The sequence below is a fragment of the Spodoptera frugiperda genome, chromosome 24 (genome assembly GCF_023101765.2).
Source record: "Spodoptera frugiperda isolate SF20-4 chromosome 24, AGI-APGP_CSIRO_Sfru_2.0, whole genome shotgun sequence".
Taxonomy (NCBI): Eukaryota; Metazoa; Arthropoda; class Insecta; order Lepidoptera; family Noctuidae; genus Spodoptera; species Spodoptera frugiperda.
The window spans coordinates 5,497,489-5,522,248 of record NC_064235.1 but is presented as its reverse complement, the minus strand read 5'-3'; the positions used below and the strand labels follow the sequence as shown (position 1 = coordinate 5,522,248).

At 40.8% G+C, this 24,760-nt stretch overlaps 2 protein-coding genes and 1 long non-coding RNA gene across 3 annotated transcripts in view; 1 reads left to right on the top strand and 2 right to left on the bottom strand.

Annotated features, from left to right (window-relative positions):
* LOC126912294 (uncharacterized) overlaps positions 1 to 24,760 on the bottom strand; it is a 94,961-nt gene that overhangs the window by 5,724 nt on the left and 64,477 nt on the right. The gene's annotated exons all lie outside the window — the stretch shown is intronic.
* Positions 1 to 24,760, top strand: part of LOC118278529 (60S ribosomal protein L32-like) — a 92,009-nt gene that overhangs the window by 65,539 nt on the left and 1,710 nt on the right. The window lies entirely within an intron of this gene.
* LOC118278820 (transferrin-like) lies at positions 281 to 23,847 on the bottom strand. Its single transcript, XM_050703511.1, has 11 exons — positions 23,468 to 23,847; positions 8,340 to 8,448; positions 7,647 to 7,774; positions 6,899 to 7,050; positions 6,147 to 6,291; positions 5,200 to 5,351; positions 4,387 to 4,517; positions 3,634 to 3,846; positions 2,941 to 3,138; positions 1,687 to 2,045; positions 281 to 795 (listed from the first exon to the last, which is right to left on the bottom strand). Exons 1-11 carry the CDS (start codon positions 23,562 to 23,564, stop codon positions 359 to 361), a joined length of 2,121 nt encoding a protein of 706 aa, XP_050559468.1. The 5' UTR covers positions 23,565 to 23,847; the 3' UTR covers positions 281 to 358.

The following is a 24,760-nucleotide window of genomic DNA, read 5'->3' as shown; positions in this document are numbered from 1 at the left end:
TTTAAACCACTAAAGGCTGGCAACGCACTTGTAACGCCTCTTGTGTTTCGGATGTCCATGAACAGCGGCGATTGCTTACCATCAGGTGATCCGTCTGCTAGCTTACCGGCTTATACCATAAAAAAATATATGAGTATTTATAAAACTTCCTCTCTTTTCTCTCCCCAATAACTTCTATACGAGACCGGTCAGTTGGAAGTTGGAACTTGAAACTTTTGGTGGTAAGTTAGCGGTATTGATACAATCACGCAACAATTAAAATGGAAATAAAACAACAATGGAAAAATAGAAAAATCTGTACATTTATTTATTTATTTACTTAAATCACGAAGCCTTTTTGTTAATAACAAAATTAATATTAACTATTAATTAAATAAACGACTAGAGTTACCAACAACAAAATCAAAGATGGCGTCGTTTTGGCGCCAAACCCGCACGAGAAATCTGTCACATTTGACATTGCTAATTCGAAATTGTATGGGATTTTGTTGTATGGATGAGTGGATAAAACATCAATTGTAGCCAAACTCTTAGTGTTTGAATGGAAAATCACTTCCATTTCGTGGTTAAAAGAGCCGTACATGGAAAACATGGCGTTGTGGAAAGGTGGATGTTTGCCAAACAATTGGTCCAACTTTGTGAAGACGTTTATGATCTCGTGTCTCCGAATGTTGGTGAGGTTGTTGGCCACAAATATGTGGCCCAAGTTGGACCAGCTTACGAAGCAGAACTTTTTGTTGCCTTCAGGACAGAGGGGGACGATTTTCTCGAGGTTTTCCGATGCTGCGTTGGTTTCTGGAATAATAAAGGAATTGGTGAGAAATTGGGTAAAAAATCAGACTGCCTCGTTGGCCGAGTGGTTGCAAGTGCGACTGCCGGGCAAGGGGTCTCGGGTTCGATTCCCGGGTCGGGCGAAGTATTACTGGGCTTTTTTTCGGTTTTTCGAAAATTTCTCAGTTGTAGCACGGAGTCTGGAAATGTGCCCGGTATATGGCAATAGGCTCACCACCTATTACATGGGACTTACAACATAAATTGTGAAAAGTGGGTGTGCATTGTACAGTGGCATTACGTGCCATAATGTGCACCTCTGCCTACCCCTTCGGGGATTAAAGGCGTGACGATATGTATGTATGTATGTATGAGAAATTGTGACAGTATTATTAGCTTTTGGCTGTCCAGAATTTAAATTTTTAAATGCCGACATGCTGGGATGACATAACGTCACGCCTTTTTATCCCCGAAGGGGTAGGTAGAGGTGCACATTACAGCACGTAATGCCGCTATACAATGTACTTTTTACTATTTGTGTTATAAGTCCCATGTAATAGGGGGTGAGCCTATTGCCATATACTTACTGGGCATGATTCCAGACTCCGTGCTTCTACTGAAATTTTTTCGAGAAACCGAAAAGAGCCCACTGATATTTTGCCCGACCCGGGAATCGAACCCGAAACCCTATGCCAGGCAGTCGTACTTGTGAACACTTCGAAAATTTCTCAGTAGTAGCACGGAGTCTGGAATTGTGCCCAGTATATGGCAATAGGCTCAACCTATATTACATGGGACTTATAACACAAATGGTGAAAATTAGCTGTACATTGTACAGCGGCATTACGTGCCGTAATGTACACCTCTTCCTACGCCTTCGGGGATAAAAACGTCACTTTCCCTTCATCAACTCACCTTTAAAACTATTAAAAGTCTTCATACTGACGAAAGCAACATCACTCTTGCCATCCAAGAGGGATTTGAGAGCCTCCTCCTCACCAACCTCATAGCATTTCTTCCCATCCATACCAGGAGCACAGATTTCCTTAAAATAGCCCTCAACATAGTCTTTGCAAGACATCTTTTCATGTTTGGTTATATAGTCCTTAACAGAATGCCACGCAGCCCCGTCATAGCGCGGGAAAGCGGCGCGTTTGCCACGCAAATCTGCCATTTTGGTTATTTCTGAGTCCTTATTCACGTAGGCTACTATTGAGCCTGTTTGCTCCATGATTGGTGTTATTTCGTGTAGAATTGGTTTTAGGGCGTAATCTCTGAAAAAAAAAATAGGAAAATTACAACTGCAATGTTTATCTTTCGAAAGTAGAGGTGTAACATGCTTATATTAAATGCGAGACTGTCTTTAAATCTAATTTTCAAACTCAAACTCAAAATCTTTATTTGCACGTTAAGGTATTACACAGGTATTATATTTTAATGATTAGGAAGTCCAATGTATGGAAGTTCCACTAGCATTTTAGAAATACCCTATCACATCTAAGCTAAATAATCACATTACTACCACATAGAAACCATTCGTATACCTACAGAAACTCCTGGAACTCCTCCTAACTTAACCTAATCATATAACTTAGAACAAACAAGGAATTCAAGTTACCACGACATTGGTTCGTAATGGCCCTATGGTTTAAGACGCCTGCTTCTCATGCATGAGAGTGCAGTTTCGAAACCTGCCAACGGCAAGTACCAATGTGTCTTGTTCCGAGTTATACGTACTTTCTAAGATTATTTTTACACCACTGGCAAACGGTGAAGGAAAACTTCGTATGGAAACCTGGGCTTATAATTTCTCCCGCATTGAACAAGCGTGGTGATTAATGCTCAAACCTCTTTTTGTTTAACGTTGATAAGTCTGCGTTTGGCCACCAACCCGCATACTGCCAAACGGCTGGATGGCGAAGCGAAGATGTGGCCGAGGATGGAGCACACAGACTTAGAAAGTACCTATTTACTCTGACCTTGAAATGACCCGGGTTGTATTCCTCAGAACCTCTATGCGAGACGAGACCTTTGGTCAGCAATGGCCACTTATAGGCTGTTAATGATATTGATGATAATACCAGCTCGGATCAGGAATAACAACAGGGTGGTTTGAAAGGAGGAATCACTTAAAATAAAGCTAGATAAGGGAGCAAAAGTATTACAAACCTCATCCCAGCCACAAGCCAGTCGCTATCAGCGGCAGTAGCATCAGAATCTCCATCGGAGACTGCCTTCAGACACTCCTCAGTGGAAGCCCTCATGATGCACTGGAGAGGCGGCGCTATGCCGTAGACTGCGCCCGCCTCGCTGAGCCACTCGCATTTGTTTTTAGCCAGGAGTGAGGTCGTGCAGAAGTTAATGTGTCTGGAAAGAAAGGTTTTGTTACATACATCACGCCACACCCCCGAAGGGGTAGGCAGAGGGGCACATTATGGCACCCAATGCCACTTTGTACACCGACCTTTCACTATTTATGTTGTAAGTCCAATGTAATAGGTGGTGAGCCTATTGCTATATACCGGGCACATTTCCAGACTCCGTGCTACTTCTGAGAAATATACGAAAAACCGAAAAAAACCCAGTAGCACTTCGCCCGACCCGGGAATTGAACCCGAAATCCCTTGCCGGTCACACTTGCGACCACTCGACCAACGAGGCAGACGAGTTGTATCAAGAATTGCAAACATTTTAAATAATCTGTCAGTCAGTCCATTTACACGCTAACTACCACGTCGAACACTGGTAACCGACGTTTAGCGGAGGATTTGCCTTCAACAGTTTTCTTTCAGCAGTTAATGCTTTAAACAGTAGATTCCTTTAAAAAACCACACCCAACTAAAATACTCCAAATCTCTTTACCTAGGCGGATCACAACCAGCTTGGCTGTACGCCTCCCTGAACCCTTGAGCCTGAGCCAGATAGTCCATGGGAGCCCTGGGAGGATGGAGAGGCTCCGGCAATGCCTGGTTGCTCTCCAGTAACGCAGCAAGAGCCCCCCTCCAGTGCTGATCCACGGTTACGGAGCTATTTGTCAAGGACTGCGTCAATTTGCTCACCGCTTCTGATGCTTTCCTGGAATCAAAATGGAATATTTTGTTAGTGCTTTTTTTGGGGTAATATCATCCAATGACTTCTCCCGCCTTGGGCGAGGCTAGAGGGAGTGGCAGACTCTTACTGACTAAAAACATCCCGTTCCAACTCCTGCTTTTCGAGCCGGAGCCTTGGTATACCCGCTAGGTAGTCCAAAGCTGGGTATTTTGTTGGTGCGGTGGAGACGCCTGTGTGAGACAGTCTTGTCTCTGATACGATGCTGACAGCAAAGTAGAAGAGTTTACGGGTTGTTGGGGAATCGGGGATTAGCGAGGTGATGTTTCGAATGCGAAAGTTTGTGACTTAATGTGTTTTTGTGTATGCTTGTTACTCCATCACGTCAAAAAAGCTGAAGCTATCTGGATGAATTAATGATGATGAAGTAGATTGAGGTTTAAAAACATTATTTGTGTGGTACGATGGGTACTTTCCGGCTTTTCCCAAAGATTTGGATTTCGCTGTTAAACACTTACGTAGAAATTAAGCGTATAAAAGGATTGATACTGTAAAGTTGGTGGTTACCTCTTAGCAACGATGACGTTCCATGGTTTCCTCAACCATATGCAGGGCTCCGAAGTCAGGTCTTGCCACGTCCCATCCCGACAGAGGTACGCGAAGTTTTCATAACCAGTTAGGGGCTCACCTTCCTGGATCTGGAATAGAGGATCAGGATTATATGAGGTGTTCTAAAAGTATCTGCCACGAAATGGAACGGAATAACTCTTTGTGTGATCCTCAAATTGTTGTTTCGGGTCTGAGTGTCATGTGTATGTGAACTTGTATGTTTGTAATTACGCATCCACGACACAGAAGAAAATCCTAGTATGGGGCAAAGCTTTACTTAAAAAAAAATACCAGTACGAAATTTCTTCACTATTGTAATCTTTAAACACAACACTACCTCCCATTAAAGCCGTGGCAGATCCATTAAACTGTAACAGTCCTACATCGTATGCATCGCACGCACGATTTTAGTTTGTCTTGTATAGAAACTCATACAACTGCGTCCACTGATCCGCATCGTACGGACCGCATCATCGGCAATGCCTATATGCGATGCGTACTGATGCGGGCCTGTAGACGCTTACCTTTAAGCTCCTTATTTGAAAGTTACCTTTTCTTTGAGAGGGGAAAATCATCCAATGACTTCTCTCGCCTTAGGTGAGGCGAGAGGGAGTGTCAGACTCTTACTGACTAAAAACCACCCCGTTCCTACTCCTGCTTTTCGAACCTGAGCTCCGGTAAACCCGCTAGGTAGTCCGCGATTCCGGTTCAGGCATCACCCCTACTGGGCCCCATCTGTGGTGTTCTGAATTTGAAAGTTAGCTGACCTACCTTAAAATAACTCTTGACATCATCAGCCTCCCCCCACGTGACGTCCCCAACGCCATCAGTGAGGCAGGTGAGGGCTCCAGAGTTTCCCCAGTAGATGTCGCCAGCCATGCAGGTCTTGGCACACGCCGCGCATAGAGACGGATATTGGCGTTCTGGAAATGGGAATTAAAGTTATTTTTTGACGGCTCGACCGGAGTGATACCACGGCCTCACAGAAAACCGACGTGGAATAATACTTGCGTTGTGTGACTGAATTTACAGGAGGTTTAATAGCCCCCTTCCCAATCCCCGATTCTCTTAAATTCATAACCTCCAAAAGGTCAGCAATGCACTTGTAACGCGTCTGGTGTTTCAAGTGTCCATGGGCGGCGATGATTGCTTACCATCAGGTGATCCGTCTGCTCGTTTACCGGCTTATACCATAAAAAGAAGTTTGCGCGTTTGGCGGTGATTGGTTGGTTCACTCGCGCCGGCCAATCAGAACGCCGAATGCGCTCACGTTTCAATTTCGTTAAACTCGTACTAATGGTACTGATTAGTCGGCTCGAATAAACCAACCGATTTGATTATTCTAAGACTAAGTTCATATGACCGCGCGGATCCACGCGTCGTCGAGCGATAAAAGCATATACATGACGGCAAATGTATGCGCGGCGCGGCGGGTCGAAGCGCGACGCGCGGTATCGCGCGGTGATGTAGACAATACTAGCTGTTTACTTCGATCTTGTACAGCGAGACCGAAAGTTCTGCGCGATCATATGAACTTAGTCTTAAACATAAAGCAAACTCATACTAAGGGTACAGAATCTCTGGATCCACGAACCGTACACCTGGGGCCTTAGTCTGCTATTACAATTGTGTCAGAACGGTCGATCATTGAGCAGTGCGAGAGGGACGGAGCTATGTAGGTTGTATAGCTCCGTCCCTCTTACTCACCAGATACTTACTAAGTTCAGCGTCTCTATTCTTGTCCGGTACCCAGGGTCCTGCCTTGCACGCCTTCCCGTAGAAGTCTGCTAGCGCCTTCAGCCGGTTCTCCGTGTGAGACCGGGACGGGTCACACGATCGTTCCAGGACTAGAGTTTCTAGGTACTGGAATTGGGAGGAAAGGGGTTTTTGAAGACAGAAATAAGAATGGCGTCTTCTACGAATCTTCATTCATCATCATCAAATCAGCCATAAGACGTCCACTGCTGAATTACAATAGTATTGACACCCAGACCCGAAACAACAATCTGTGTTTAACACAAATGTTCCCTTCATGCGGGAATCGAACCCACTACACGTTGCACGGCAGTTAGCCGTGATGATGCATGATGATGGCACGCAGTCTAGCCACCGCGCGAACCGCGCAGTCGTAACCGGCATTGAGCAAGCGTGGTGATTAATGCTCAAAACCTTCTCCGTGTGAGAAGAGGCCTTTGGTCAGCAGTAGCCACTTACAGGCTGTTGATGTGATGTGTGTATAACATTACTCGAAAAACTTTCTGCCTCGCACAGCAAAACTGTGGAATGAGCTGTCGTCGGCGGTATTTCCGAACCGATACGACCTTCAAACTTTCAAGAAAAGAGCATACTCCTTTTTAAAAGGCCGGCAACGCATCTGTGACTCCTCTGGTGTTGCAGGTGTCCATGGGCGGCTCTGATTGCTTACCATCAAGTGCTCGATTGCCACCTGCTCCATAAAAATAAAACATACCGCAGATAAGGTCTCGCTTAGTGGTCGGAGGTAATCCATGGACTCTCCAGGGTGGCAGAGCGTGGAGTTCTTCAGCACAGCATGCAGAGTGGACGAGTCGTCTGGCAGGATGCGGCGGTTGACTACCGCTACTATGTTGCGGGCGAATGGTCCTGGAAGAAGAGGGGATTCGGTTAGATCCGTGAGGTTAGGTTGGATGATTGAGTTCGGTATTAGGTAAGCAATTTATGTGTGGGAGAGCCATATTTTGGCGCGAATGGGTACAAAAAACCTGGGTTGAAACTAATATTGTGGTGTGTTCCGTTGTGGGGGTCAGGTTAGGATAGCGTGAGGGATGGTGCCTCGTTCCCAAATCCGAAAATCCAATTCCTAAAAGGCCTGCAACGCACTTTTTTTTATTTTGACAGTCTCCCAAAACCGAAATCTCCTGTTAGCCAGGATCTACATTAGATACAACCATGAAAACACCAGAGCATTGAAGTCTGGCGCGTCCTAGGGACATTAATGACTGTCTTGGATCCCGCAACGAAATAAATCGCAAGATATTATTATAGAAGAAGAAAAAGAAAACGATAGTTTCAGCAACGCAATTATAACACCTCTCGTGTTGCATGTAGGGTGTCCATGGGCGGTGCTGATTGCTTTCCATCACCTATACCATGCATCCATTTCTTGCCATATCCCATAATTATCTTCAGTGATTACGAGAAGAGAGAAAGCAGAAGAAAATAAAACATGAATGACTTACTAGATCTCAATCTCAGCTCGTTTGTAACCAACACATCGATGTTGGCCCACTGCGCAGCCACCAGGTCCTCGGGGAAGAACACTCCGAAGTCCACCGTCCCTTTGCTGATACGCCGGAGACAGTCCAGTCTGGAACAATTAAAGGGAAATATTTAATATTTCTTTGGTCTCCAGATAAAGCCAATGTGATCATCTCATCTTTTCATCCAATTAATAGAGAATGAGTGAGTGTCACACCTTTTTTGGGGAGTAAAAATCATTGAATGATGGTTGGTATCAGACTCTTTCCTTTCTAAATACCACGACGTTCCAACTCCTGCTACAAGCCGAAGTCCCGGTAACCCACTATGTTATTATAAAGTGTGGGAGAGCCATGCTTCAGCACGAATGGGCCGGCTTGACCGGAGTGATACCACGGCCGCACAGAATACCGTCGTAAAACAACTTGTACAAAACAAACGTAGGTTGCGTTGTGTTTCGTTGTGTGAGTGAGGTTACCGGGGGCCCAATTACCACCCTCCCTAATCTTCAAAATCCCCAATTCCCCAACAATCCACAAGGCCACAAGGACGGCAACGAACTTGTAACGCCTCAGGTGTTTCGGGTGTCCATGGGCGGCAGCGATTACTTACCATCAGGTGATTCCATTGGTCGTTTACCGGCTTATACCATAAAAAATATTAGAATAAGTTACCTGTCGGTTCCCAAGACGCATTCGACTCCAGCTTTCTCCTTGTCCAGTATTGGGCAATGTGTGGGCGCTCGCTTGTATAGCCCCCGCCCTTCCACTATGCACAGGCGCACTGTAAGAGAAAGAAACAAATAAGGTTATTGATATGTTTTATAAAACATTTTGTTGAAAAAGCGAACCGAATCTATTTTTTAAGACAGGTAATATCCTTAAAACATTCTCCTAAGTCTGAAAACCGCATCAAATCGGTTACTATAGATGCGTGCTATGGATGGCTTCCCTATAATCATGCGCATCCTCCTCTGAACAGCTACTTTGTGGCGGTGCATCTTCGTAGATACACCTTCCTCGCTCAGCTACATAGCTTAGTATGGAAACGGTTACATAGAGTAACAGCTTACCTATTACATCTTCGTAGCATAGCTACAAAGCACATTACCGCACCCTTAAGGCCGTGTCCACAGACCCGCGTACGCATCGCACGCAACGGATTTTAGTTTGATGCTTGTATAGAAACTCATACAACTGCGTCCACTGATCCGCATCCTACGCACCGCATCAGCAATGCCTACATGCGATGCGTACTGATGACGTCACACGATGCAGGCCTGTGGACGCTTGCCTTTAAACTCATTAAACTTCCATAACAAAAGAAAAATGAACCATTACTCATTATTAAGCTCAAATTATGTCTAACGCCCTCATAACATTAAACAAAGCTAAAATATTGCACAATATTATAACTTAAAAACAAAATAAAACAATAACTCAATGACCTTGACATGAAAACGAACAAAAACAATTAATATTAACACAAACACATAACCTCCTACGTTTGTAAAGTCGGTTAAAAGAAGATTGATTATGAATTGCGTTTAGTGTCAAAATAAAATGTCAGTTAAATTATACAGATTGCATTAACAGCCGGAGCTGCGGACTACCTAGCGGGTTTACCGGGGCTCCAGCTTGAAAAGCAGGAGTAGGAACGGTGTGGTTTTTAGTCAGTAAGAGTCTGACACGTCTTACAGTTTTTAAGTGTGGGAGAGCTTCGGCACGAATGCGCCGGTCGACCGGAGTGATACCACATGGGCTCACAGAAAACCGACGTGAAACAACGCTTGTGTAGTTGTTTCACGTCGTCAACTTTTCGTTGCGTGAGTGAGGTTACCGAAGGCCCAATTACTAGGTTTACTAATAACTTTAGGGAACAGCGAGTAAAGTTCCCTAAGAAAAGGAGGATCCTCCGACCAGGCGAGGTGATCATGCCTGGCGGGCTTTCTGCCCAACTGTTGTTCGTTGGGATTTTCTATCCGTGTTAATTCGCATGTAAACTTCATATGTGCGATGCAGGATATTTATGACGTCATCCGTTGATTTGCTCGTCGATAGTCTATGTGCGACTTCTGTCATCACAAGGTTTTGTGTTGAACTTGGCTATCTTAATTATTATGTTATTCACGGCTTTGGCTAAATCACGTAATTGTTTAATGAGGAACTCGACTAGTTTCAATCCATGCTAGAGGCTCATATTCATGAGCAGCATTCCGCGACACACGACGCGGCGGTTGTCGCGCTGCTACTCTTTCTAGTTAAACTAGTCAAGTTCCTCGTCAAACAATTACGTGAGTAAGCCGATAACATAATAATTGATTAAGTATGTCTCACGAAAGTTATAATAAAATTTGACTTTCCTTTTTAACATTCATGTTTTTGGTGGTATATATTAGTGAGTGTCCCCTATGTCCTTCTTAAGTAAAAACCTACTTACTTGAATTTTGTCACACCATCACACAAACAAATGTTACACCATCAGATACCGGTTTGATTATCGAGGCGTGAGCTCGTGACCATTGAAAGCGTAAGATCTATTTACATATGATTAGTTATTAGTTATGTATAAGAATTGTTTACATCCGAACTGATCCACAAACATAATCATTTTACCTGATAATGCGAGCAAAATTATCGAATATCATGACGTTGTTACTTGTATTTTTTATTATTAGGGATAAATCATCCAATCAGACTTCTCCCGCTCTTGGGCGACGCGAGAGGGAATGTCTAGACTCTTACTGACTAAAAACCACCCCGTTCCTACTCCTACTTTTCGAGCCAGAGCCTTGATAAACCCGCTAGATAGTCCGCAGCTCCGGATTAGGCATCAGCCCAACTGGGCCCCATCTGGTGTGGTCTGATGGCTCTTTGAGACGCGCCGTACGCACGGGTCTCTAACTTACGGTACAGCAGTTTAAAAAAAGGTTTACATTTATCGAAACCCTAAACATACACAGGTTACCGGAGGCCCAATTACCCCCTTCCCAATCTTTCCAATCCCCGATTCCCCAACAACCCTTAATTTCCTAACGCCAGCTAAAAAGCCGGCAACGCGACTTCTGACGCCTGGTGTTTGTGTTTCAGGTGTCCATGGGCGGCGGCGATTGCTTACCATTAGGAGATCCGTCTGCTCGTTTACCGGCTTATACCATAAAAAACATACAGCCAATACGCGTAATCCTACCTTGAGAGACTACTAGGAAAAACAATATTTGTTCAATCCGAAGTGTGTCATTATTTCTTCAATAAATATGGTACTAATAATAACTTATGTTGTCAAGACGTAAAGTAGGTAAACATATACATATAGGTATTGTTTTTTCCTTGACACCCGTAATAGGTAGTGCACCTACATTTTCCGAAGCTGCGGACAACGTAACAGGTTACCGAGGCTCCGGCTCGTAAAGCAGGAGTAGGAACGGGGTGGTTTTTAGTCAGTAAGCCTCGCCCTCATTGGATGATTTTCTCAATTCTCCCCTCAAAAAAAGTGCACCTACATTTTGCAAGTTGTGTCATTGGTTTAGTCCTATTTTAGAAGAATCTATTTTTGTTACGCGACGTCCTGCGCGAGCGATCTAGAAGCGAACGCGAAGCGGTGCGGCGACACGCGAATTCAACGCGATGCGGTGTGACGCGGCGGCTATGTCCTACGTGCATGTGAATCGTTTCGTTTTGTTTCTGTTTCCGACATTATAAACAAAAACGTGACAGCACCGCGTCCAGTTCGCGCGAAAATATCGCGTCGCGCCGCACCGCGCCACACCGCATACTACGTGCGGTTTATCACGTCAGCCAAGTCAATACATTATGACAGTTTGTTGTCGTCGTGCCGCGCGGCCCCGCATCGCCTTCGCGTCTAGATCACTCATTTAGGACATCGCGTCACGCAGGAAGCTTTAAGGATTCGCTTTGCCCTTTTAGGTTATGATAATAATCTCGACCAATAACAGGCGAGGCTTTAGTCACTAAATGCCTATAATTAGTTGACCATATTTACACGAAATAATAAGACCAATCACAGGAGCAAACTGCCATCTTAAGACACAATAATTGCATATAATTTTACGCATATCAGATTGTAATCAGACTGTGACTATCAATCATTATAATCTTGTATAGGTATCTCTGAGGCCTTAGTACAAAGTTTGCTTTACGTTTAACGAAATCGAAACGAGACCGCGTTCGGCGCTCTGATTGGTTGGTTCATTAGAGCCGGCTAATCAGAGCGCTATTACGTTAAGTACCGGAGCTGCGGACTACCTCGCGGGTTACCGGGGCTCCGGTTAGAAAAGCAAGACTAGAACGCGTGGTTTTTAGTCAGTAAGAGTCTGACACCTCCTTAGAAGGAATTGAATGCCCATCAAAAAAAAACATATATCGTTACCATAAAACAGGGTGAGTAGAATTCAAACGGTGAATAAATACAGGAATGGGGTAAATAGATGTTAAAAAAAACCCAACATTTATTCACCACACTTCTGTATCTATTCACCCCTCGAATTCTATTCACCGTTTTACGTTAAGTTTATTACCCATTGCCATTATTTAACATTAAGCAATATGATTACAGAAATAAGGAAATCATTGACAGACATAAATCATTTGAAGATGAATGAAACAATAGCGTGATGACATCAGTCACAATGTCGCCTTGACTGCGTTCCTATCTATTCACACGTCGAAACCGCATCGTAGGTCGTCTAGTTGTTTCGGAGAATGACGCACAAATGTGCAATAGACATACGAAATAATATGTAGTTGATGATTTAAAGGTTTTTTGGTAAATTTCTCAGTAGTAGGTCTGGAAATGTGCCCGGTATATGGCAATAGGCTCACCACCTATTATTACATGGGACTTACAACATAAATTGTGAAAAGTGGGTGTACATTGCACAATGGCATTACGTGTCATAATGTGCACCTCTGCCTATCCCTTCGGGCATAAAAGGCGTGATGATAAGATAAACATGATTTAAAGGATGATTCTAGGCTTTATTCGTTTTTTGATTGGGAAAGTGCATATAGAAAATTGCAATTTAAATTGACCTTAACTTTGATTTGTTTTATCGAAGTATTGTTATCTTATATGACAAAATAAAAAAATACGTGTCTCATATTTTTTCATTACCTAACTGATGGACTAAACAGATTTTTAATTTTCATACCCCGTCATCATCCCTATTTAAACTAGAATGAATGACATATTGATTAAATTCTTATAACTTCTGATGACGTAATAAAAAATCCCAGCTACGTAATATAATGCATTCATCAATAAAAATGCTCAGTGGCCGACTTTTTCCAAGTATGGATTACGAAAAATAAAACCAGTTTTAAACGAAAGTGAAGTTTTTGTTTGCATGTGATACACTGCAGGTCAAAAGTATTTTTTCTTATGGTATAAGCCGGTAAACGAGCTGACGGATCACCTGATGGTAAGTAATCGCAGCCGCCCATGGACACTTGAAACACTAGAGGCGTTACTTTTGTGGCCTTGCCTTTTGGGGTTTAAGAATTTAAGGGTTGTTGGAGAATCGGGGATTGGGAAGGGTAATTGGGCCTTCGCAGCTCACACAACGAAACACATCGCAAGTGTTGTTTCACGTCAGTTTTCTGTGAGGAAACGTGGTATCACTCCGGTCGAGCCGGGCCATTCGTGCCGAAGTATTAGACTCTTACTGACTAAAACTGTCTAGAGTCTTACTGTCCAGTGAGGTTACTGGCTACCCAATTTCTCCCTTCTCATTCCCCGATTCCCTAACAACCCATAAATTCATAGCCTTCAAAAGGCCGGCAACGCACTTGTAATGCCTCTGGTGTTCCGGGTGTCCATGGGCGGCGGCGATTGCTTGCCATTAAGTGATCCGTCTACTCGTACATGTTTCATAAAAAACTACCTGATTACACATATATACATCCGTTTCTTCAGCTAACAACTTCTTTATAAGGCTGCTTTTCCATCAGAGATGTGCTATGCTACGTTGCTGTGGATGCGTTTGGCATCCACCAATCATATTCATTGGTACACATAGCTTAGCATTGGTGGAAATGGACTCAGCTAAGCTATGTTTTTTTATATGGAAAGATGCGTGCTATGGATGTGTGCCATGCGATATATCGCATACTCGAGTTGCGCATCTTCCTCGCACAGTTTTATAGCTTTGTATCAGTGGAAATGATCACATAATTTCACAGCTTAGCTATTACATCTTAGTAGCATAGCTTTTTTTGAGGGTGGAAAATCATCCAATGACTTCTCTCACCTTGGGCGAGGCGAGAGGGAGTGTCAGACTCTTACTGACTAAAAAACACCCCGTTCCTACTCCTGCCTTTCGAGCCAGAGCCCTGGTAAACCTGCTAGGTAGTCCTCAGCTCCGTCATAGCATAGCTACATAGCACGTCTCTGGTGGAAAAATACCCTAAAGAAAACAAAAAACATTGCGAATTACAAAGATCAACAAATATCAATCTGCGTTCGCAGCGAGGCAAGTTGTCAAGGTCGTATGGACTTGGCGCTTTTTTTGTTTTGTTTTGTTATAATGTAATGTCTTTTATATAGCACTATGTGAGACGGATAGTCGGTAAAGTTTATTTTACTTTTGTTATATTCTCTTTGGAACTGAGCTGGACAATTGGACATGTCTGCCGCATGTCGGTCGAGCGGTGGGCAAAACTCACTATTGAGTGGAGCCCGCTCAACGTCAATAGACGTCGCGGCAGGCCCAGGAAGAGATGGTGGGATGCTGCGGACTACCTAGTGGGTTTACCGGGGCTCCGGCTCGAAAAGCAGGAGTAGGAACGGAGTGGTTTTTAGTCAGTAAGACTCTCGACACATCCTCTCACCCCGCCATGACGAAAGATTTTTCCCCCCTTAAAAATACGAATTGGGGGTTTAGTTTAGGTCCTACGTCAGTTTAAGTAACTTTAAGTTAAGAGATGGCGATAATAGCCATAAGAGTAAACGCATCGACACAGCAGGAAATCCCAGTGTGAGGCTTTTTATTGAGATTCTATTTTTAGCTTTAACATATAAATAATAATGAAGGAAGTTACACTTCCATGAAATATCGATGATTCATTTTTATTTTCCTCTTGACAACTAAGTATAAGGGACTTTCCTTATTTTTAACCGACTTCAAAAAGAAGGTTCTCTGTTTGACTTGTTTGTATGTATGTTTGTACGCGATTATCTCACGATTGGCCGAACCGATTTGGATGCGGTTTTCAGAAAAGTGTTTGTTACACTTAGGAGCAAGTTTTATTATATTAATTAATCAACTTCAAAAAGAGGTGGTTGAAGTTGGTTTTTTTAAACGTAGTTTACTGAAAATTATTTTTACACATTGTCATGTTTCATTATGTTAATATTAAGCCGGTGCCGTCCACACCCAAAACACCAGAAGCGTTACAAGTGCGTTGTTGGCCTTTTGGGGGTTAGGAATTTAAAGGTTGTTGGGGAATCGGGGATTGGGAAGATTGGAAAGGGATCGGTTAGGCCTCCAGTAACCTCACTCACACAACGCAAGCGTTGTTTCACGTCGGTTTTCTATGAAGCCGTGGTATACTCCAGTCGAGCCGCCCCATTCATACCTAAGCATGGCTCTCCCAAACAAAGATTCGAGCCGGCCGAATTTATTATTTATTTTACACTATATGTACATTATACAAAGGTGGCCTTAAGGCGCGGTGAATAGACAACTTTTATGTATTTGAGGGGGTGAAGCAGGTGAAGTGGGTCTCGTGTACTGAGGGGTGCACCGTGCAAATGTCATTGATACGCGTATTCCATTTTATTTAGGAGCGTAATTTCGCTACTATAGTTTCATGGACGAGTGGCCCAGTGCGTTGCTGTCTAGATTCGCGTTCCGTGATCCTTAAGATCGAATCTCATTACTCGTATTAGTTTTTGTTTTTTTATTTTTTCAATATTATGTTGTATACATTTTTATTTTATTTTTTTATTAGTTTTTTTATGACTAAAACCGAAATCGAACAATAATTTACACAAACTTACTACTACTATAGTTTTTGCGCTAGTGACAGTTGCCTGTATGACGTTGACGTCTCTCAGTACCACATGATTAGGGATGGACATTAGAAAGGTCTTTTTTTATCGCTATCGATACTCGCAGCATACATTGAATTCTCTTTAATTTTGTTATTAAAGTGTGTTGTTTAGTTGTGCAGTGTATCTGCGTGTATATAATGTCAATATACAGATACAGATTCAGATGATCCTGACTCAGATAATAATATGAGTTTGGACGAATAATAAGTAAATAATTTTGGTTTTAAGCAAGGAGCGTGTGTGACGTGTCGAAGATCTGACACGTTTGGCTCTCCAGTGCCCCGAACAGTCGCTACAGTCGAAGACAAGTTTTTACATTCAATATTCTGTACTTAGGGCCTATGCACACCACGTTTTATAAACGGCCGGCGATGCGCGTTTTGGAAACGCGCGTCGCCGAACGTTTTTCTCCTACAGTGCAGTTTGTTGTCGTTTGTATCGATACAAACGCGCGGCACCAGCGCGTGTGTATCGATAACACGCGCGTTTGCATCGCTTCCGCATCGCTACACACGCGTGTCTGTATCGCTACACACGCGCGTCAGGTGTGCAAAGGTCTACAGGCCGCGTCTAACTATCGCGTCTGTAGCGATACAGACGCGATACGCACGCAAGTATCGCGTCAGTATCGCTAAAAACGCGCGTCGACGGCGCGTTTAAAAAACGTGGTGCAAACATAGGCACTTAGAAGCAGTAGGCACTAATCTTTTAAAAACTAAAAAACGGACAGGAGGATATATAAATAAAACACCAATTATGTATAAAATATGTATTATTTATCTTCAATAATTAGGAGAATGTCATCTAAGAATTGTGTAGGGGGCGGGGTACGTATATTTTCTTGGTATCTTTCCCAACTGAGATACCATATTATACAGGCTGAGATGCACGCCACTGACGAATAACTGATAAAATCGCCTCATCTTCCAAGACTCTTCTGCCAATAGAGTTACTGCGACCAGTCGCAATCGTACAATCTACACAGCGATCCATGTCGTCAATATCCGATTGATAGGCTTAAACAGTTGTCCAAAATAGAGAGTAAGGTAATTTAGAGATGCAAGATCCGTCAAAAGTCCTTTATAAAGCCGAGGTCGTGGGGTTTAACAATAAAACATGGAAAATACGTGCGCATTTAGAACGAAACACAACAAACAAGTGTCATCTGTCAATCGATGACTGACAGAAGTGTTGTAAGAAGTTTAAATCACAGAGTACTTATACGCATAAATGATTAAATAATCATTAATGTTTTATAACTTAATTTAAGTTTTCTCGCTTCCCAGATAGAAACAAGGTACCATATTTTGTGATTTCCTTTAGAAAAATATGACGGTTTTTTTAATATACATTTCAACTAGTTAACTGCTGGGCCCAAAAGTCCCCTTCTCCTTTCAAGAATGGTACGGAACGTTACTGAATGTGTCATCTGCACCATGCTACGCGGTAATAGTATATGAAAAAATTAATTGTATTTACATAACTTTAAATCGATTTCGTACAAAAAAATATACTGACAACCCAACTTAGAAAAAGCTAATTACAAAATAAAATATTACAAACAGCAAAAAGATATGTTAGTGAATGATTATTTTCTGAGCGGCGATTGACACAAACTGACATAGGTCCACCAAGCAGCGCGCCTCAGCGGTCACTGCCGGTCCGCGTAGGAATGAAAGAGAAACGAATAGATGTCATGATCGGACGACGTTTTGTTCGATTCGTTCTGAGTTATTTATCATGAATTATATTAATTCTTACAAATATCTCATTTCAATCGACAAATAAATAAGGCAGATCCCTTTATTATTTTAAATTACGTCACTGTTATTAATTTTATTAAGATATGTTCATAAATAATATAGTTACAATGGCTAGAATTTCAATTTAAATGGTTAGTTTATGATTTTTTTTTATCGAGAAAATTTATAGAAATCGTGTTTTGAAGAAGGTGGTCCATTCATAAAAATGATCAAGATTAACATATATTTTTTTTGTTGCTCTAACATGTAAACATTGGGCAAAAAAATCTGTTGAATCAATCCTATTTTGACTATGCACAGCGCCTTAATGCCAATTTGGGATTTTCTAACAATCAACCTTAGAGTGATAAACAACATTTTAATCAACATCAACATGAATTTAATATCTTTTCTGTTATCTTTGGTATGAAACCAAAACTATGCAATGTAGAATTATTTGCGTAGGTACATTTTATTGCAGTAACTAAGTTACTGTATTCGTATTATACTTCAATGTCACCGGAGTTTCCCGACCGCGGTCACCTTTCGTTTAAATTAATTATTTATATAAAAGATATAAAAGATTTATATCAGACAGGAAACGCTACAGACTTCTCTAGTAAATAAAGACGGAGGTCAGTTCTTTGTTAATTTAAAAATTAAACTTAGGTAGTATATAATTTTATAATACAGAAACATTTGAACTGAATGTCTGATTGTTACTGACTAAACACCACTTCATTCCAACTCCTGCTTCGTCTGCGGACTACCTAGCAGGTTTACCGGGGCTCCGGCTCGAAAAGCAGGAGTAAGAACGGGGTGGTTTTTAGTCAGTAAGAGTCTGACACTCCCTCTCGCCTCGCACTGGCGAGAGAAGTCATTGGATGATTTTCTCCCCTCAAGCAAAAAACTCCGAACTCGAACCGGTTTCCGGTATACACATACGTTTCATAAACCGAAATCACATTTTTTATATTTTTTGTCTGCCTGCCTGTCTGTCTGTTTGTTACGGTTTATCTCTGAAATGGCTGGACCGATTTTCACGGGGATTTTATTGGTAGGTAGCTGATGTATTAAAGAGTAAATAAGGCTTCTTTTATTTTAGAAAAATACATTAATTATTCAACGCGGGAAAACCGCAGACAACAGTTAGTTGTATTAGAACTTTCATGAGACATACTATGTATATTAATTTTATTATAGTGTTCAGCTCATATAACTGTTTGACGAGGAACTTAAGGAATATATGAGCTACTAGAATGGCCTGAAACCTGTCGAGCTCCTCGTCAAATAAGCGATATGTCAGTAAACCGAAGTTTGTGTGACTAGTGAAGTTTTTATAAAAAAATATTTATTATTATTATTTTTTAAACAATAAAACCATGCAAATTACACACAATAGTGGTTTATATATTATAATTTATAACGAATTGATTACCACGGTTTGGTTCCTAGATTGTAATTCTAGATCAATTAGTCAGGTCAATATGCTACGCTTGCTGCAAATATTATTTAAAATTAAATTCGAGTCGGACTCGCTTAGATTAAAGGGTTCCGTAACGGCAAGTAATGATATGCAATATCAAAGTTGCGTAAAATAACTTGGTAACATCGTGTCGTATGAATGAAACAAAGTTACATTTGCGGTTTTTGAAAATGTTTTGGGGTTTAAAAATTAATAATGTTCTTTCAAACCAATTCGTTGTTAGTTTCCATTGAAATCTAGCATAATTATATTTTTTTCAGTTTTCAACACTCATTTTTCAACTCTAGAAGCGTCTAACTTTCAAACGTTGATTTTCGAAATGTGGCCGTAGGAACCTTGACTGACCGGACTTTTGGTAAAAACCTATCCATAGTTCACCCATCACGGATATGTTAGCTGAAAAAAATTTTTTTAATCAGGAATCCATGTATGGAGTAACCCCTTAAATTTTTAAATTTAGTCATTTTTATTCAAATTCGAATAGTGGTTACCGAAATACATCATCCTACAAAGTTTCAAATATGTAGGCCCTAACAGTTTCGGAAATAAATGGCTGTGACATAAGGACGGACATTTGGCTACGGAACCCTAAAAACACGCTGTATAATCCCTTATACCGTATAGGGATCACCTCTTATGACTTAATCTTAACCACATATTTGTTATCATCTTGACCTTACGATATACGAAAAATTAGCGACATAGACCTAGGAGTTAAGTCAAAACAGTGCATTATTCTCTATGAGCTAATTTGAATACTCTTTACAAATATGACATTACAACAGCGGCGCCGCGTGATGTACGTAACATCCCTAGACAACCTACATTTCATTACAGCTCTTCTGTGGTCAAAGATTAATTTAAAAATTTATTTTGTTTGATATTTTTTTAGTTTTCAGTTTTCGTTGAAATATTTCTATGGACGAGTAACACTTGTAGTTTCATTTAAGTAATATGAGTGATCTCCATACTAAGTATAAGTATATAAGAGAATAAGTGCTATATAGATGTAAATATGTGATTATGAATATTTTGACATTATAACTAGTTTGTCAAGGTGTGTACTCACGCGTCTCGGCTGGCGGTCAAACCACTTTTGGTTATAAGGACACGCGAAAAGATGCACTTTGCTTAAATATTTATATGACACACCCTCGTATTTGAGTAGCTGACGGCGTTATCTCCGGGTTAGCGCCATATTTAAACGGACAGTCCATATTTCGATGAACTATAGATATCTATTTAAGTGTGGGAAAGCCATGCTTCGGCATGAATGGGCCGGCTCGACCGGAGTGATACCACGGCCTCACAGAAAATCGACGTGAAACAACGCTTGCGTTGTGTGAGTGAGGTTACCGGAGGCCCAATTGCACCCATACCAATCGCAGATTCCCCAACAACTCTTAAATTCCTAACCCCCAAAACGCCAGTAACGCACTTCTAACGCCTCTGGTGTTTCAGGTGGCCATGGGCGGCGGTAATTGTTTACCATCAGGTAATCCGTCTGCTCGTTTAGAGGCTGATACCATAAAAATAAGGTCGCATCATCCAAGACGGGAGAAGTCATTGGATGAATTCTTCCCCCTCAAAAAAAGCGTAATGACAATTATATTCTTAATTTTCACGGGGAATAACTAGCTACAAGACGTTAAATAATAAATCCCCGCTAACCGACGCGGTGACGTCATCAGAGTTCTTCTTAAAAACCTGTTTGCTTTAATAGTTAGTTCGAAAAAACCCCACCTTCAACTCAGATTGATGCAGCGTTGTCAAGGTTACAGGTAAAACTTCGTTGATTAATTCGCCAATTTTTGATACATTAATGATAAATGATATCTTTCTTGACTTGGCTCACGAGGTTGTCGACATGTGGAATGTGGATTCAAATGATAAATGATATTTATTTCTGTAAATAGGTTATAAAATAACACTTTTACACATCAATATTTCAAATAGCTAGATGAGGCCGGCATTTCCTATCCGACTACTCTGAGAAGAAATGCCGAAACAAACTCAGAGGTCATAGTCTCTTTTAAAGTCCAGACAATGAAATAGAAGATAATGTGAGAGAACCGTGCAAGTTGATTCTGTAGTGGTGTTTAGAGGAAAGAACCACAACAGTATGAGCGGACCCGTTTAGATGGCGATTCGGCTATCGTTGTGCCAATAGTCGTGTCGGCCAACGGATTAATACCCAACAGCCTCGACAACCATAGGAGGCTAGGGTTGGGCGGATGAATCAAGGGCCTGATGCAGAAGGCAGTACTTCTTGAAACGGCACGTATTGTGAGGAGGTTTCTGTCTCTGGAGCCCTAACCACCGGTTGCTTGGACTATGCTCCCGCTACATAGCTTGGTATCAATGAAAACGGTCACATAGTTTCACAGCTTAGCTATTACATCTTCGTAGCATAACTACATAGCATATCTCTGATGTAAAAGCAGCATTAGTAGGCCTCAAAGCATAACTGAACCGATTTGGCAAATTTTGGTCTTGAATTATTTGTGGAAGTCCAGGGAAGGTTTAAAAGGTGAGAAATAAAATGTTTGAGGCGGTACGAAGTTTACTAGTGTCAGCTACTTATTCTAATATAAATAAAAAACAGCTATTTTATTTATATTACCTATAGATACACAACTTTAATTAATAAGAAGTGTGTGTCGGGCCTCGCGCATTGTAGGGTTCCGTAGTATTATAGTATGTATGAAAAAAAATTGTATGAAATTTTATTTACTGTGTGTTCAGGAAGGTTTTCTAATAGTTTGTACGCTTAGTGTAATATGTATTTTATTAATAATAAATCCATTTTTCTATATACCAAATTAGTGACTGAAAATAAATAATAAGTCATGCTAGAATAGTAGTAGCGCGACATTCGCCGCGTCGTGTGTCGGGAATGCTGCTCATAAATATGAGTCTCTAGCATGGCTTGAAACTAGTCGAGTTCCTCGTCAAACAGTTACGTGAGTAAGCCGATAAAATAATAATTAATTATAAAGGTTCCTTGTTTACTATGGAACCCTAAAAACCAGCTTCTTGTACTTAGCAAAAACTAGTTTGGCTAGTTCAAAGTTATTTTATTTAATCTTTTTTCTTTCACATCTGCAGTCTCTCGAAACGAGTATAACTTAGCTAAGAATTTATCCCTTTTATTAAGGGGGAAAAATCATCCAATGATTTCTCACGCCTTGGGCGAGGCGAGAGGGAGTGTCAGACTCTTACTGACTAAAAACCACCCTATTCCTACTCCTGCTTTTCAAGCCTGAGCCTCGGTAACCAGTTATGTAGTCCGTAACTCCTCCTCTTACCTCGATAAATAGACTAACGAACACCAAAATATTTTTTCAATTTACAGTCTACACCCAGTTTTCACCATTTGTGTTATTTGTCCCATGTAATAGGGGGTGAGCCTATTAGCATATACTGGACACAATTCCAGACTCCGTGCTACTACTGAGAAATTTTCGAAAAACTGAAAAATCCCCAGTAATACTTTGCCCGACCCGGGAATCTAACCCGAGACCTCTTGTCCGGCAGTCGTACCTGTGACCACTCGACTAACGAGGCAGTGTTATCTTGTAAACAATTTACAAAAATAATCAGAGGTCAGGGCCAAAAAACGTAGGATTATCCTCAATAATTTCTAATAAAAATCTAAGATATTTCCTCGAAAAAAAACACAAATTGATCTTTATGAACAACAAAAAGGTTAAAGTTTTTTAATAATTCTAGTTTCGTCAATGTCATCTCTACATGTGGAAGGTCATTTTTAATTCTTTTTTTTATAATCCAAATCACCGGTGATTTATCCATCTACGTATGAATAACTAGCTACTTCCGCGCGGTTTCACCCGATCTGCTTGGCTCCTATTGGTCATAGCGTGATGTTTTATAGCCTTCCTCGATAAATGCACTACTCAACACAAAAATAATTATTGTAATCGATCCAGTAGTTCCGGAGATTAGCGCTTTCAAACAAACTCTTCAGCTTTATAATATTAGTCCAATAGGGATGATGACGGAGTATGAAAATTAAAAATCTATTTAGTCCGCCAGTTAGGTAATGAAAAAATATTAAACACGTATTTTTTTATTTTGTCATATAAGGTGACAATACTTAGATAAAACGAATCAAAGTTTAGGAGTGGGAGTAAATACGTCATTTCTACGTAGAAAATGTACCTAGAAGTGACGTCACGCGATATTTCAAATCGATATATATAGTATTTATTTCCATGAAAAATAAAAAAAAACTAATAATAACTAATAAACTATAACTTAACTAATATTTTAAAATAATCTACAAAACGGACATTGAAATAAAAATTAATCATCTACCCTTTTAAAGATTTTTTGTCTCCATTATATGATTCAATAGCAACAAAAATAATATTGTTTGCAGAACGAAACAAAAAAACATACGCACATACAAGGTTATATGTAGTCTACGATTAAAAAAAAATTCGCGAGATCAACAAAGAGTGAAGGTAAATTAACTCACAGTTGCCATCGTTCCCAGAACCAGTTCCTTGTAGCAAAACCACTTTAATTAAACAAAATAATACAAAAATCACATTCACACCAATTCTTCTACCCATTTTTACGAAAAAACAAATCACTAAATCAATAAAATTAACAAAAACATAACCTAAAAAAAAATGCCAATTCGCGCCAAAAATAACGTCAAAGTATTTTCAAAGACAATTTTTTCTTTATTTTTATTTCATGTTTTTTTTTAATTTAATATTACGAGTTACGATTTACGATTTAACGCAACAAAGAATCGATTGAACGTCTTATATGCGTATGAATCTCGCGCGAACTAAGCCTTGAAGGCTTTATTAGTCACATAATATACACGCATTACACTACCAAGTAAAACAGGTACCTCAGTCCTTGTCAATATTGATACATCACGCATAAATGTTAATTGGCCGGGTTATGTAGCAATGGTTTAGATAATGACCCCTCCATTTGACCGTCAATCGGTCATTAGTTTGTTTTTTATAATGATTTAACTTTAGATTCTTGATTTTTTGCTATGTTTTAACCATATTCAATAAGGATATTGATAGTAGCGGTTTTTTGTTAAAGTTTAGGATGGGTTTTCCTTGATTTTGTAGCTTTGAAGAACTTGCCTAATTTGTTGCTATGTAGCGAGCTATCTACCATTTAGTCTTTAGCCATTTAGGTGCCAAATTTTCAAGCTTATTTGTAGCGATTATTTTAGGCAAACTCGAAAGGAGTTTACAATCTTAATCGAACCTGAGTGTATGGCACAATGAGCTCACTTACACCCTATTAAGAGATTTTCCACCACAGATGTGCTATGCTACGTACCTAGATATAACAGCTTAGCTGTGAAACTATGTGACCATTTCCACTGATACTAAGCTATGTAGCTGTGTGAGTATGATGTGCTATAAAGATGGGCCGCCGCAAAGTAAATGTGCGAGGAAGATGCATAGCTCGAGTATGCGATGTATTGAGTATGCATGGTAGCCATCTTTCTTTCTTTCTTTCTCTGTTACACATCCCCAGCACGCATCTTTCCATATAAAAAACATAGATTATTAGCTGAGTCCATTTCCAACAGTGCTAAGCTATGTGTACCAATGAATATGATTGGTGGAAGCCAAACGCATCCACAGCAGAGATGTGCTATGCGTAGCATAGCTACGCATAGCACATCTCTGCTGTAATCAGGATGTGCTATGCGTAGCATAGCACATCTCTGGTGGAAAAGTGGGTAACAGGTAGGTACTTTTGAATACATTAAACAAAAAAGAAATAT